At 38.1% G+C, this 16,267-nt stretch overlaps 1 protein-coding gene across 1 annotated transcript in view; it reads left to right on the top strand.

The window, feature by feature from the left end:
• The first annotated feature begins 309 nt into the window (after window positions 1-309).
• The window catches only part of LARP4B (La ribonucleoprotein 4B), a 38,410-nt gene continuing 22,452 nt past the window's right edge, over window positions 310-16,267 (top strand). The window contains exons 1-5 of the mRNA XM_059818792.1: window positions 310-390; window positions 1,431-1,482; window positions 8,757-12,058; window positions 13,980-14,127; window positions 14,317-14,478. Of these exons, the coding sequence (XP_059674775.1) occupies window positions 310-390; window positions 1,431-1,482; window positions 8,757-12,058; window positions 13,980-14,127; window positions 14,317-14,478 (3,745 nt within the window). The remainder of the gene's footprint in view (window positions 391-1,430; window positions 1,483-8,756; window positions 12,059-13,979; window positions 14,128-14,316; window positions 14,479-16,267) is intronic.

Below are 16,267 nucleotides of genomic sequence, written 5' to 3'. Positions count from 1 at the left end.
TCCCTATCTGGTGCCATGGCAAGTGTTCATCTGCACTCTCGAGGCAGCCAGCAACTGGGAGCTGAGCGTATCTGCAAGATCACTTTATCTTCGCCTTTTGCCGTAACGTTTTCTCTGAATGCGTAATCCTGACCATGTTGTGTGGAAGTTCTTTGGACCTTTGGTCTGGATCGGCATGGCACATCTGGAATGGCTGTGAGTTCTCAGGAGTTTCAACAAGCACTTACAGAATCTTTTGTCTTCCTATTTCCGCAGCATACAAAGGTGACCAGTAAAGTTCTCTCTGAGCAGCCAAAAAGCAGACAGCTCATGACTTCTGATCAGGACACTAAAGTTGTGGCTGAACCGCAGGTGCAGCAAGTACAAGAAGTTAAAGACGGTTCTCATCTAGTAAGTATTATAATTACATGGTCCCTTGGTATGTGTTGCATGAAACAGGATTTTTTTTTACTATGTCTTAATCAAAACTGTATCCCAGAACATTTTAAAAGATAGTTGGCTGATAGCATTGCAACATAAAATGCTAGAACAGAGCTGTTGAAGGTGGCTACGTCTCCATACCGAGTAGGAGCCTCAACTTAGCTTTTCTTCAGCCCTACAGGGGATTTAAATAAGCGGCAAGTTACAACAGTTTGCGTTCATTTAAGGTACAGGGCTTTTTAGGCTACGCAGGAGTTGTACTGCCAATCTTGAGTTAGGTTCTAGCTCACACGTTAACATGTGAGGAAAACGCAGGAGATGTGCTTGGCATGTATCTGTAATTGAAAAAAGTACAAACCCATACAAATAGGGAATTGCATTCTGTAACAGGAATTTTGCTCAGCCAGTTCTGCCAAATGGCACGTGCCGCTGCTTCTGTGCTACTGTGCAGGATCCAGTAAGTTGCTTTATGGGATGCTTTTGGCATGATACAGCCAATAGTACTGTGTATGTATGTTGCAGTAAATGTTACGTACGTCTTCAAGAAGATTGTATACTTGATTTGTGTGTATGCTCTACTTATAACATGATATTTTCATCTTTGATCATTAACTTTATATTAGGAGGAATGTTTCCTCTTAGGACATCTTGAAGGGTTTGGTTTCAGTGTACGTTCTGCTAGGCACTTAGCCTGTACTATGCTAAGCAGCAGATGCTTGCTGCCTCAACTTACCTTGCAGCAAGCACTAAGGAGCGTTTTGAAAAACACTAAACTTGTGCTTTTCTTTCCTAAGCAAGCTGGTGGGTTTTTTGTTTGTTCCCCCCTCTCCCTCCTTTTTTTTTTATTTTTAAATTGGTATTCTGGGTTCTCTTCTGCTCTGTTTTACCTTTCTCAGATGTGAATTTTGTTTATTTGACAGTAGAGAAAAAAGTTGAACCCACTTTTGTGCCATACTTTTGAAAGTTGAGCTTTTGTGATTTTTTTTTTTCTTTTTTTTCCTGTACTCAAGGCTGTATTCTTCCCGTATTCCTGTATTCCAAGAAACCAGTCTGTAAGCTTGAGTAAGAGGCTCTTGCAGATTTGCTTCAAAAGCTTGGAACAGTCAGTGCACTTTCAACAGGTGCATTAGTATTAAAGGTGGTTTGATTAGTCTTCACATTGACGCTAGTTCTTTTAATTTTACATATTAGGATTTTTATAAAGCTTCGTGTAAACTTGGGTCTAAATCTTCATTTCTGTTTTTTCATACTTACTTGGAGAAAGAGAGTAACCATTTCTTTCAATTTCAGAAAATCTATCTGCTCTTTTCCTTAGTAGAAGAGACTAATGTTAATTTGGGTATCTTGGAATGTATCCATAGTGCTATAATGGTGCATTTCAAATAACTAATTCTTTTGAGATTAAAGCTTTTCCTTTGCTGAATATTTTATTCCAAAAAGCTGAGACCTGTAGCTTACTAAGCTTTTTTAGGTTATATCAGTGTCATACTCTTACATGCACAGCATCAGAAGGTCATTTTGTTATATGAGAATCATTGCCAATCGATGCTGTTAAGTGTTGTTTTCAAGGTGGTCCCTTCCATAATGGCATGCTTGCATGAGTATATTTTGCCAGTGCTTCAGGACTTCACTTGCAAGTTTTGGGAACAAGGCTATAGTTTGAGGAAAAACTTCATGGAGTACAGGAAGAAGTTAGCAAGCTAAAATCATGAAGACATTTTAATCTTTCCAAAAATGTGACAGGAAGGAGAAAAACTTCTGAAGTCCTGACTCGATTGCATTTAGCAAGTAACGTGCTTCAGGATAACTGAAAATCACCTCTTGTTTCTTGTGTCTTAATTATTTTGAGATCAGGTGGCCAGACTGCATAAAGATACAGATTCATGTCTGTGGTGATCCCTACTTCAGTGTGTATTTCATATGGGATCATACTGCCATGGTATCTAGTGAGATATCCAGGAGTCTTTTTTTTTTTATAGACTTAAAAGAAATTTGCTATTTTGGCTATGCTGTTCTACTAGGATCTGGGGGTACTAGTCCAAGTGCTTTTGTGGCAGTTCAGGAGGAAAGCTGTAGAATTTCTACTGGAAATTTTGATGTACTTCTGTAGATCCTGGAAAAATAACTCCCTGTATGCTAGCCTTAATTCTGAAGTGATTATATAAAGTACTTTTTGTTATATCTTTAAATATTAACAATAAATAAATTTTCCTAATTACGATTTTAGTCAGTCTGTTTTCTTTGGCAGGAACAAAACTTAGCACATGTTCTACTGTTATTAATGTTGAACAGATAGTCAATAGTGACTGAATCAAAATGGAAATTTTTGATCAAAACCCTTCAGAAATCACTTTCCAGGGTTGCTTATGTTACTGTTAGAGATCACTTGTTTACTAACAGTTTTCAAAGGCTTAACCTCATGGTGAGGGAGCCAAAGTAATTTCTTCTGCCTTGAAGTAACTATAAAACTATATGCTATTTAATGCCTAATGTAGATTGATTGCAAGCCTAATGTAGTTCATTTCCAACAACAGCTCCTCTTGAATTTGGCTGATTTTAGTAGTATTTAACAGTAGAATTTAGTTCTGCATGCAAGTCAATTGAAGGAAGTTGGCAACTTGAGGATCCTCATAAATTTCTTGTTAATAGTAGCTTACACTTACAAGTTGGAGGTAGATAATTTAGAGGTTACCAACAAATTCTTAGCTTTGATAAATTTGGGAGTTAAATATGCTGGTATTTCTGGCTTTTTTTTTTAACCTAGAGGCAGGCTTTGTCACTTCAGGTGACATCTGTCATTGGATTTTTTTGTATCCTGATTGACAATTACTCTTTCTGAGAAAGCCATTGTCAGACTGGACCCAGGAAAGTCAGTGTTTAAGAAATCCTTCACTCCCTTTTGATTCACTTCTGTTTCCTTTTTGATCAGTAACACTTTGCTGCTAGAAATTCGAGGCCAAGACCTAAATCCCATGGTGGAGGTAGTTTATATGACCTGTCTCTGCCAGACAGGACTTAACTAACCTTTAGTGCTAAAGGCACGGTCTTTTTCCTTGCTCGTTGATCCTGAGCTCTTCCCCTGCCATGTCCATATTTGAATATGTGGCCTCTCAGAGCACTTTCCAAGGATCAAAGAATTTTCTTTCCTTGATTGGCTGAATCGAAGACCTGATCTGGAAATTTGAAATTAACTTTAGAAGGGATTCTTGTCATCAAGCGGCAACATGTTCTGCAAATGTTGGTATTTTCCAGTGGAGGATATTATCATGGGGCCATTAAAACTTGCTGTCTGATGGTGATATGAGCATCACCCATTCTCTCTCTAGTTGAGTAATTATCAGGTGCTGCCATGGGCTTCTGTTAATGGGAAATCGGACTGATGTGGTGTGCTGATTTTTGTCAGTGCTTATAGGTACTGTAAATACAAGTTCAATCATGTTGTTGGTTCTAAGCACAGGAAGAATAGCTAGCAAGTCAGAAAACTTAAGATGGGACTTAACTGTACTTCCTAAAATGTTTTTCATAGGCAGTAATGCGGAAGGATGTCTCGGGCTTAGAGCTGCTAGGTTATGTTCAAAAATCTTTTTGCAACCCATTCAAGAATAAGCCTCATAGAATAAAAAGGGACTGAGGAAATGAGAGTTAGTAGTTTAATATAGGACCCTGTGTAACAGTTTAGTGAAAATTCAATGTAGCATATAATCCTCAGATCATTTGACAATACACAGTATCACATACAGTATGTGCCAGTTAAGAGTTAAGTAGCAGTTTGTATAACATGTAGGTGATATTTAATAATTCAGGAGATCATAAATAGCTTTAAATGAGACATGGGAGGATTAGACCGTAAACTGAACATGTATGGTATCAGCATCATGAAGGATCAATACTGCTCAGTGTTTGCTCTTTCTGTCACATTATTGTAGATTTCGACTGTAAGAAAAGTGCTGAATAGTTCTGCACTTCTAATGCTTTAATGTGTAATTTAATGTTTAATTGCTTTAATGTGTAAAATGTGTATTTAAACTCTTAACAGTCCGTTTAACCTTGATACATTGGAGGGAAAGTTAGGCAATCTGACCAGCTGTTTCCAAAAGCCTGCAGCAGTGATGTTGCAACGTCTGTTGTGATGCTGCTCTTCTCTTTTCCCTTAACTGGTTGTGGGCATGACATCAGGTATGGCCTGGGAGGCCAGGATGATCGCTGTTTCTTCAGGACTAGTTATGATTGCATGACTTTATTCTAGAAAAAGGATAAATGAAGTTAGATGTCAGAAGGTTTTAAGGACTGTTTTAACTTGTGCTATTGTAACTATAAAGCTAGACTATATTTTAAAACTTAGGTCTGTAAGGCTATATATGGAATAAACGCTTATTCCTTGACAAGGAATAGGTACACGTAGAAGAGAAAGTAGATGGGTAGGTATACTCCTGTTAATAATTATGTTGACTTCTTGCCGTCTGCATAGGTGTGTGCAGGACATAGGACTAAAATACTTAAAAAAAAAAAAAAAAAGTTCAAGTTATGAAAGTGCTGCTTCAGAGCGGTTTTGTTTCATGGAGAGGGGAAACCTATTTAGGCTTTGGGTAGATGAGGAATATACCAGAGCCGGAATACATATCTATAAAGGAAAAAACCTAAAATAAACAAAACCCACCCCCCCAGCTGAAGTGGCAGAGCACAAATTTGGTTAAAGTGCTTTTCTAGTCAGGTGGCAGTGTTTAGCTTAGCCAGAAGGCTTTTAAGACTTACTGAGTCTTGGAAGTTAAACAACCAACCTCAGGTGATGTAGCATAACAGTGTGGCTTAAATTTATGTTGCTGGGTTTTTTTAATGGTGATCCCATAGTAGACAGTATTGAGAAATGTGACTTAATGAATGTTCACTGTAGGTGCTTAAAAATAGAAATTATCCCTGGAACTCTTAGATAAAACCAAAGGAACAAGTACAAAATGTGCCTTTGCACATAAGGAGGAGGGTATGGGAAAACTGGAAGAAGTTTCTACTTGCCTGAACTGCTTCACCCATTTTCTCCACATTACTTGATAGCAGAAGTGCTTGTTAAGGCACTGGAAAAGTGGACTTTGCCCTGGCCCATCTCTTAGAGGCACTTAGTTCCTCTCTAGAAAGCACGTCATTAGTAATGGTTAAATCACAGAGGGGAAAAATCTTGCTATTTGTTGACCTGACGAGGGAGTTCTCTGAATAGTTGTAAACTTTGCAAGTGTTATTATGACTTTATGCTGACATTAAAAACAGTTGAATTGTTTGCTCGTGGCATTTCTTCAAAAAACTATTATAAGTAACTCCCTCCCCCTTTCCCTGTACTTGGTTCCAGGGAATGCTGAAGAGAGGAGTGACTTGGCATAGCTTTAAGTCTGGACCCAAGCATGTTGAATAACTTTGTCCCACGGGAGAATTAAAAAAAATGCAGCAGATGGCAGCAACGATGCATCAGACTTCTTATCCTTAAGAGCAATATATCTGCAGGCACTTTGAGGCTTCATGTATTGGATAAACTGGGGGAGGAAGGGGGTGGGTAGCAGGGTAGTCTTTCTCTTTTCTTACTTTGCAATTTCAAAGCAGACTTGCTGAGGAGGGGATGTATTCTCTAGCCAATTCAGCAGTCTTTTATGGTCAGAGGATTAGTGGTGAATAGGAGATTTCCCCTGAAAGTTAGCCCATGTGGTTCTTTTACATATACAAATCTGAGTCTGCCTATGGCATTTAAATTTATGACATTTAAATATATGGTAACCTGTGTTTAAGAATCTAAAGCACATATTTTTGATTCATTTGTCCTATGGGCAGAATACTTGTCTGGGGAGAAAAAGCTACATTGGCAGCTATATTGCAGCTTTGCACTGTTTTGTGTTACACCAAGTATTTATAAAGAGAAGTAGAATAAGAAATGACTCAAAATAAATATTTGAATACCTTGAAAAAGCTTCAGAGAAGAGAAGCATTTCATACTGTACAAGGAAGAGAGATGCACCTGTAGTCTGTTTTATGCTGCTAAATGTGAACTCTACTATTACTGCAGGAGTGCTTCATAGTGACTGCAGTGCAGACTGAAGTGAAACATTTGAATTTCCAGAGTGCTTCCGCACTTGCTCAGTACTACCTTGTACTTGCAAGTTATTATCATAAGATTTTCAACAGTTTGGGATAGCAAGAGCTTTTTTATATTCTCTTCTACCTGATTTTAATCCAGCCTGATTCTTCTTACTGTGGTTTAGTTCAGCACCGTTTTTCTTCAATCTTCAGGTGACAACAGGAAACAAAAAATGCTTGCTTCTCTTTTGGTTCATTACTCTAAACAGATGTGAATTTAGTTTACCAACTAGATATGAATGAGTAAAAGAGGAACCAATGCTTAATTTATTTCCACGTTGTTGGTGGTAGATTTTCTGTCAGAAGTTAGCAAAGGAGATTGAAAGGAAGAAGTGACTGTGGGCTTCTCTGGTAAAGATTTTGGTTTTTTTCCTTGGAATTTTGGAAACAAAGCAGAAATCTTGCAGTGTAGCAGTGAGGGGACCATGCAGACAACATAGATAAGACGGAATCATGTCTTAGCCTTATGTAGGCTATGTGACTTGCCATAAAAGCAGCTGTAAAATAAGTCACAATGACAGTTATGCAAAAAAAAGTAATGATAGTGGAATATTAGAGCATGGATCTCTGTGTGTTACACAGCGTTTACCCTGCAAGTATAGTTTACAGTAGAAATTAAAATAGATCTCTTAATAGTTAGTTGAAAGGCAACTACTTTAATTAGCCTTCATACCCCTATATACTGCTATATGAACACAACGAAGCCAAGTTGCCAGGCTAACTTAAAACTAGTTCAAGTACGTCTTGGTTAAACTTGCCATGAGGTGCACAACCAATTGAAAAATAGCACCCAGTTCAATGTACACCTGAAAGAACATTTGAAATGGAGTTCAAGGGTCTATCTTGTCTTACTTTCATCTGTGTTTTCAGTATCTTTTAAGTAATGGAGTAGAGTGGTGCTGTAGTGGTACAGTCTGCAGTCTCTCTGAAGGATGAGGTCCAAATTTGACATAATAGCAATGGATTTGAGAGGAGGTCTGAGTGGTAAGCTTATGGAAAAGTAAATAAGAACAGCTCTGTTTAGAGCAGAAAAGATTGCTGGGTACTTTCAGCTTTTTTACTGGGTTTTTATTTTTGAAGAAACAGAACCACTGTTTTAGCAAGTAAAGGGACTTAAAATAGTAGAAGTCTTCCAATATGTAAATACATGTGTAGAAAGATATTCTTTGCTGTCATAAAGTCAGAAAGAAGTCTGTTTACATACAACAAAGGAAACTTACACTGGGAACAGACTTTTGGAAGAAGTAGCATTTAGTCAAACTATTTTTTAAATCTATTCTAGGTTTTTTTTTTTTTGTGAAAGAATACACAATTTTTTTTGGAGGTTAAGTATAATTAACCCTGCCACAGTACCACAAGATGGCTAGATGATTGTGAGGCCCCTTCCAGTGCTGTAAGTCACTGAGGGATTATGTATTCTTTTTTTCATGCAGATAACGAATAAAAAAAGGCTTGGAACAGAATTAGCTTCTGATAACGTACAATGACTGTTCAATGGAATACATGAGGTCTTATCTATCTTTAGCCTGTTCTTCCTAAAGAAGTAATCTTGGTGTAGGTTCAGCTCTGGGGGAAGGGAGAAGAAGGAGAAATAGGTCCAAAATGTGTTTGATCTAATAGCTTCCAATAGTTTAGTCTTCAAATCAGATGTAAACATGTGAAGCCAGACTGCATTTATCCTTGTATAGAAAGCGGGAGTTGTATTAAATATGAAGCCAAGCAGTTTTTTGGCACACATGGACATTGTGAAAGATGTCATTTAAATATTTTAATGATTTGGATGAAGGAAGCTCTTCAGGAAATTAAACAATGGAAGTTCATAAGACTTGGTACTACTTGTAAACAGACTGTAATCTCATTAGGCGAGTTATTTGGCTTGAATATTGCAGTGCATATGATGAAATACTAAAACATTGCTCAGCAACTGGGATTTGGACTTTGAGTGGCAATGACATGTGAACCCCTGCATGGTTTTAAAGTGTGCTATTTTTGGCAGCTGGGTGTTGGCTTGTCTCCTCAGTAGCAGTAGAAAGTTAGTTTAGTGTATAGAGGAAGGTGATTTGGAATGAGAAGACTCCTCTGACACTACTTAAACATGGGCTGCTGCTTCAGTAAAGAATTGAGTAACAGCACGAATGAGGAGAAAACTGGGTTGTTACAAAGATCTGTGGAAGAGGAAGCACCAGAGTCAAGGATAAGTAAAACTTTATCTTCAATTTTAGGAACTGTGGAAAGCCAGGATCTGCATACAGTGGGAAGGACGGTTAATGGGGCAGCTGCGATAGTCAGCATTGAACGTGTTCGTAGTGATGATTGTGCAGCGTCAAATTCTAAATCTGGGTTCTGGGATAGAAAAGCAAAATACTCATCATACAAAAGTGTGGAGAATACTCCCTGTGAGAGCTCTAGGAGAACATATGACAGACCTTTTAGCTTCTTTAATTCCTTTAGTTACCTCCTGAAGGTCTCTGGTACATATGGAAATCTGCAGAAAAGTGAAGAAAAGAAAGATAGGGTTATTAAAAAAAGAGCACCTAAAAAATCCAGCAGTAATGGTCAGCACATGAACGATACAGAAAATATTAATAGTAATATTAATAATGAAAACGTAGCTGCAGAACAGCATTGCTTGTTTGATCATATTTCTACTTCACATGTACCGGACATCCTAGACAAAGGCTTACAGGATGAAATTTCCTTAAATAGAAGTTTTCTGGAGGATTATGCAGTTACATGTGACCATTCAAGGCAGAACAAAACAACAGTAAATGTTGGAGACAGCAAGAGTGACAGCCTACAAGAAGTTTCAGGTTCACATAGAGAGATGTCTCCAACATTCTCCTATCTTGATGTAGACAACAGACAAAATACAAAAGGTAGGGAGTTTTACAGTATTTGTGTTGTAGATGCTGAAGATCTGAAAGGGGATGAAGAGGTGCCAGCTACCACGCATGAAGAGACTGCAGCAGACACAGATAACTCAGCTGTTACTGATGAAGGAATGTGCAGCATGGCACGACCTCTAGACACTGGGGAGGAATTTCCAGTGCAGCAATCAGCACAAGTGGCAACTAAGTTTAATTCACAGAAAGAACTGTTTGAGTATAAAAAAGAGGACAGGTCAAACATGCAGAATAAGGAAACAAAGGAATATTGTAGCACAGACATACAGTTGTTTTGTGACAACTTACTGGCTAACAGATGCCAGGTGCATAGGTTAAATACTGACAATACAGAAACAGATGGCTTAAGAGCAAAAGTGTATGATGAAGTCGTCCCTGGGAATCGACGAGAGGAGGTATATGCCATAGGTAATGCTGTCAGTTGGAATGAATCACTCCGTAGAGCTTGCGATTCTGTAAAATTTGCAGGTGCTGCTGAAGAGGACCAATACAGCCCTAATTCAGAAAACATGAAACACAGTGATTGTGTTTCCAGTGTATTTTTAAACACTGGAGTATGCAATTTGGGAAAAATTGAGGGAAGTCATGATTCTGAGATTGTACCATTTGGTTTAAGTAGGCATCCCTCAAGTGTTACAAGGGAAATAAACTCTAAGCAGGGGGCAAAGAACATGAGGGGTAGCTTTAAATTATCATCAGAGTTACATGAAATGGACAATGATTCTTTTTTGGTGAGTCAACATGTAGAAAAACTTGCTGAAGAAGGCTACTTCCTAAAGCCAGAAGGTGAAGTAAACTCAGGTATGGAAAAGAGAATGTTTCAAAGGACGTATGGTGATAGCCAAACGTCTGCACCTGACTCTAGTGAACATCACAGTGTTTTGGAAGAGATCTTGAAAGATAAAGAGAAATGTACAGGTACAGTTTTACATAGCTGTGAAGCTTTGAATATGACTGAGATGCATGAAAACTTGGAAGAAAGTTCTGATTTTCAAACTCAAATTAAGGGTTGCACTGAAAACAAGACATCAAATGAAGCTGCAAACCATAGTGGCATGAAGGAAGATGTCTGTGTGAGTATCATTGAGCTAAAAGGCGACATGTTTGAGGAAGCTGATAGCTTGAGCAGAACTCGGTCATTGGTAAGTGATGCCACTTTGACATCTCATGAACTACCTAACACAAGCACAGATGAAATGTTCTTAAAGGAAAACAGCCTAGAATCTCGGATTTTACAAGAGTCCCCAGGGAATAAAGGTAAAGTATGCAAATACTCAAATTCAGATAACAAAACCAGTGTCTCTTGTGTGTCTGTGGAACATGAGGATATGAATAAAACGGACATGAACTGTAGACAAGATGAGCAACGGGGTGTATGTTCCTTCCATGCAGTGGAAAATCAATGGAATGCGGGGACTGACTCAGCCAAAATAGCTGGCGATGTAGTAGAATCTGTAAAACACACAAAATTTGAAGTTCACCTAAAGGAGACAGTTGATAACAAGGCAGAAAATCTAAAACAGAATTTGGATGCCAGCATTGATGATTGTGATAAAAACATGTTAAATTGCAATAAAGGCTTGACTCACAATCAGGATATGTACTCTAACTCCACTGTACCTGTAGCTTTAGACAATTGTATGTACAAAAGCGTTAAATCGATAGATGATGCTAAAAATCTGGAAGATGCCAGTAATCTCTTACACAAAGCCCATAATTGTTTACCTTCATTGTGTCAAAATTCATATTCTCATGTGCATGATAAACCAGTGGAAGAGCCTGAGTTACATCACTGCGCCAGTCCAGAGCCGGAGGTCAGGAACACCCAAGCTTCTGTTGGGCTTTTTACTGAAGTAGGATCAGAAACTCATGAAAAAAGTGTGTGTGATGTAAATGAATGCAATCTTCAGGATGGTGGGGTAAAACAGTTTGTCAGTGTCCACTCAAAGGAGGAGAACCTCACTGGTTTTACTGTGTCAAATGGGAATCTAGAAGCGTTTACCACAGGGGATTTAAAGCAGTTAGAAGCCAAGACTACTGAACTGAAAAGCACCAGTTACATATTAAATACTCAAATGAATGACTTGACCACAAGTTGGGAACAGATGCAATCAGATCACAAGATTTTCTCAAACAAAGAGCTCGGAGTTTTTGTTGACCCAAAGCAGGTAGACAAATATGCTGCTACTCCTTCCTATGAAATACACAGTGCCTCTCCTGGTGCTGCAGGATTTCAGCAAGGCAGTGAGCGGTGTGTATTAGATCCGATGGAAGACGTATTGAGTGACCAAGAGCACTCCTATGAACCGGACGGACAAAACCCCCAAGTTGAAATATGGTCACATTTCATCAGTCTTCAGACTGGCAATGCTGATTGGACAAATCATCTGTTTTCTGACACTGTTACTGCTGCTAATGGTGAATATCTGATGGGTTTTTTATGGAATAATACAATTTCTAACAATACCATGAAGAATGACAGACTATGTCTAGTTCGTGAAAACTTCCAGAATGAACCTGAAGATTTAACAGGTGCTTCATATGCAGTGGGAAGATATCCGTATCAGCTGCTAGCACCACAAAGCATTGGTACTTGGGGATGGCAAGATAAAGACGAACTTGTAAGTATTCTGCAGTAGTGATTTGATGTTAAAGCTTAAAGCTGAAGCTAGGAATTGGAATAAGCCACGTCAAAATATGGTTTCATTAGATAGTTAAATATACCTCATGTTATTTTGTCCTGAAGCTGACCACTCTGTCTTTCCTTTGCAAAACCAAATGCTGTACAGAATGTAGTAGTTCAAAATGTTGCTGAATATTGATATATTTTTTCCTTTTTGGTTCTGTTTACCTTGTGTGAAAGTTTAAACATGGGGCAAAGTATCTTGATTGCAGATTCTCAATTCTGGATGAATTTGAGATGAACGCTTCAGTATGTGGAAGGGAAACTTTCTACAGGCTGTTAATAGTGCTCTTTACCTTTATATAGGAAGAAATGTTTATGGATTTCTTGAAATCTTAAAATTCTTGGTAGCAATTAGGAAACCCTTTGCTCACTTCCAGAGATGATTTTCTGAAGTGCTGTAGAAAGGAGTGGCTACAGGAGAAGCGTGGGGAATGAGCTAGACTGGATCTTGGCTAGCTGGGGTAAGAAAGAAACAAAGCCAACCTGCAGCAGGTGCTGCTCCTCTTCCTTCCCCGCTGAGCGGAGCCAGCACTTAGTATTGCTCTCCACACCCGCTGCGTTACAGCACCTGCTCTGACCTTGCTCAGCAGTTGCAGTGCCAGCAGCGGATTGTGCTAGAGGCCACGTTTGCTATCTCCTGGGGGAACTTCTTTGTATTAGAAATGGATACTGATGGAACTTGCTGTCATCAATGAATCCTTACTATTCAAGTAGTTATGTTGAACACTTCCATGTTTTATAAGTCTTTTCTCTGTCATTCAGTAGATGTGTTTAAGTTGAGAGTCCTTAGATCTTTTTACCTTCTGGATGTGTTCTCTATGCACTATGATGATGACTATCTGAGTGCATGTTTTTCAGAATAATTAAAGCTTCATGGAGTTTTGAAGTGCCTGTCTGAAACTCTGTAATGTTCCTAGCATCCTTAAATTCACAAAACAAATTTTAATAAGCTTTTTTAGTATGCGTTATCACGAGCAATACTCTTTCCCAGTATAATCATCATATTAAAACATACCAAAGGTACTCTGGGTGTGGAATAACTTAATGTGTTTTACTCAAACATTAGCAAAACAAGAGAAAACTGTCTCATGTTACTATCAAAAAAGTGTTGTAGATGTTGACACTGCAGAGAGCAATCTCTCTGAAGCATGAATATAACTATTTATATAATGGCTATATATAACCATATATGACCATTATATGTGTCCATTTCCAATCCAGGTTAAAGGAGATGGGTCTAAGATGATTTGACTGGATCTGGTAACTCATTCTTTGTACTGCCTAGGGGAAAACTAACCTAAATTTTTGTTAATGCTCTGGTTTTTCTCTTGAAGAAATGACAGAAGTTGTCATGCACATCTCATTGCTTTCCATTTTCCGTAATGCTTTCTTAAAACTGTTACATGTTTATGTAAGTCCAGAAAAAAACCCCTGAGCTTTTGTATTTTCTTAATTTTTTTATTATTTTGCAGAAACAGATACAGTAAAAATATAGTCAGCATTAAGTTAACATGTATATTAGAGAGCTGCCTGAAGTCTAGGGCAAGTACAGGTTGAGTTAGTCTGTCAAAGGCGAAGAATGAAATGTTTGTTGTAGTTTGCTCTGCTTGGCTAGCCTTTTCTGGTCATTTATAATCAAGGAAATGAATTCTGTGCTGCACAATTCAGTTGGTTTTGTACCTGAAACAATTATGGGATGGCAGTTCAGTTAATATATTCAGATGTGAAAAAAAACTAATTGACAATACAATCTTGAGCTGTACATCTGATACTATTACTTGAAACTGTACATATATATGCACAGATGCATGCTGTGCATCCACAAAGTGCATAATCAAATAAATTTCTTTTTGTAGGAGTCAACCAAGGTTTCTGAATTAAATCCTAATGCAAAGGTGTGGGGAAATCATATGTTACACTTGGAAGCAAGTGGTGCCACTGATGGTAGCGTGAGCAAAACGTGGGAAGAAATACCTGACCAACCTCCAGATTCCTGTAAAGAAGGTATGAGTAAGAGTTGCTAGCTGTTGCTCAAGCAAAAGGTAAAAATCAGTGCAGAACTTTCTCAATTTTAATTTCCTGTTAAAAAAAGAATGCAAATATATAAGCAACTTTACTTCAGATTTAGTTTTAACTATGATGTTGCTGTGATTAGAAGGAATGGTTTTTGAGTGTTTGTCATCTCTGCTGCAGGACTGGATGCCAATGGTGATGGCGACAAAAAGCATCAGAATGCAGTGCTGACAGAGCTGCAGGAGCCATCACCAGCTGTTTCAGTGTCAGACCAGACGGATATGAACCCTTTGGCTCTCGATCATTCTGAGTATGAGTCTATGCACGAAACCACCCAGACAGGTAAGAGAAAGCTAGTATTTGCTTGGACTTGGTTTAAGAAAAGAAAACATATTTTGAGTTGAACAGTGAGCATCCAGTTAAAAAAACCAACCAAAACCACAGAAAAAGCCTACCCAACCCAAAAAACCACCACTTTCATTGTTCAATATATGTGTTCTCTAAACAGAGCACAGAAAATGCTGTCTCTTCTGCTCTCAGGCTTAGGCATATTTGGAAACCAATCTCCTCCTGTTTGAGTGTAGGCCTTATAAGATAATGCACAGAATCGATTGTAAGTGCTGGATATAACTGAGTATTGTTTTCTGAAATGTTATTCTGAATGGAAATCCCTAGTGTAGGTGTTCATATTTAATATCTACCTGTCTAAGCTGCATGTTTCTAGGTGGGTCAAGAACTGAGGTGAAATTCACATACCACTTGTGTCTCAAGTAGTAATGTTAATGTGTTGAAAGATCAGTCTCGTACTTAAAATGCTAAAATAAGCAACAGTTTAGTCGAACTTCTTTGCGTTCTTTTTTAATGAACTCTCATAACTTTCTTCAGCGCAACTGTTAGTAGCTGTAGTCTATACCAGATGGCATGTTTTAAGGAACTTCTGGAAACTAGCATAGAGATTCAGCCGTGCTTATATTTCACTGAAAGGGACAGAAGGTCTGCAAGATGCATGTAGGATTGCTACTTGAACTGAGATGAGGAATGGGAAAGAGAGGGAAATGTGCTGGGTGTTTCTCGAGATTCATGAGAGGTCTGCTCCTTGTTCATTGTGCTTAGCTGATTTTATAACATGTATTTAAAATGACCAGTATAGCATCAATCATACTTGGAAATCAAGACAACTGAAATCAGATACAGTTGTGGCATCATCCTTGCCTGTGGTGAAAACTGAAAGTTCTCTTTGATTCTTCTACTTAAGAAGAATCTATTGGGGAATATTAAATAATTAACTGGCAAATAGAAAATAATATTAATGGTGCCTAGCACTCTAGAAGGGAACAGTGTTCATCAGCTTAGTGTTAGAACTTGTCAGCATGTCCTTTACACACCCAAAATAGTTAACTTTCAACAAGAGTCAAATAATGTTGCAAAGCAGCTGAACAGCAGATCGGATCTATTCCGCTTGATGAATAGTAACATAGGTGGTCCCAACTCTGAAATCTGATTTTAATTTTTTATTATTATTTTTAAAATGCATATAATTTTGGTCTTTGCTAGGTTTTGGGCCAGGGAGAAAGACAAGATGGGGAAGGGAAATAGTGGTTAGTACATGATATGTGTATTTCTCAGGTGTTGGCATTATCTACATCAGAATAGAGCACGTGAAGGACAAAACGGTGGGCGGAAATTCGAAGTTGTTTTAGGAAGAAGAAAGGTTAAGGAGAGCTGAAGAAAAGGACGAAAGTTACTGAAGAAGGGAAGGGTATAGAGGGTAATAGTTGGTGTGAAATACTTCTAAACACTAATTTACATTTATGTAACATGCTACTTAATGCTTTGTAAACCTCTGAAAGCCACACTGAACTTCTGATCTTTAAACAGTTCTCCCACTGACACAATTAGTTTACCCTCAACTGACTGTAGTATATTGGGTCTAAACTAAAATGGACATGAAATTAGTATTTTCCATGTGGTAATTTTGAAACTTCCAGGTATAAGAAAAAAATTAATTTCTCATTCTTAACCAAGAGATTGTGAATTGATCATACATCTGTTGTTAATTTATTGGATATCTGCTGATATTTCATAATTACATTTTTGAAACTCTTTTCTGAATTACTGTGTTGGGAATTTA

Source organism: Gavia stellata, chromosome 6 (assembly GCF_030936135.1).
Source record: "Gavia stellata isolate bGavSte3 chromosome 6, bGavSte3.hap2, whole genome shotgun sequence".
NCBI classification, from domain to species: Eukaryota; Metazoa; Chordata; class Aves; order Gaviiformes; family Gaviidae; genus Gavia; species Gavia stellata.
The sequence above is the reverse complement of the archived record's forward strand: the minus strand, read 5'-3'. Positions and strand labels throughout refer to the sequence as shown.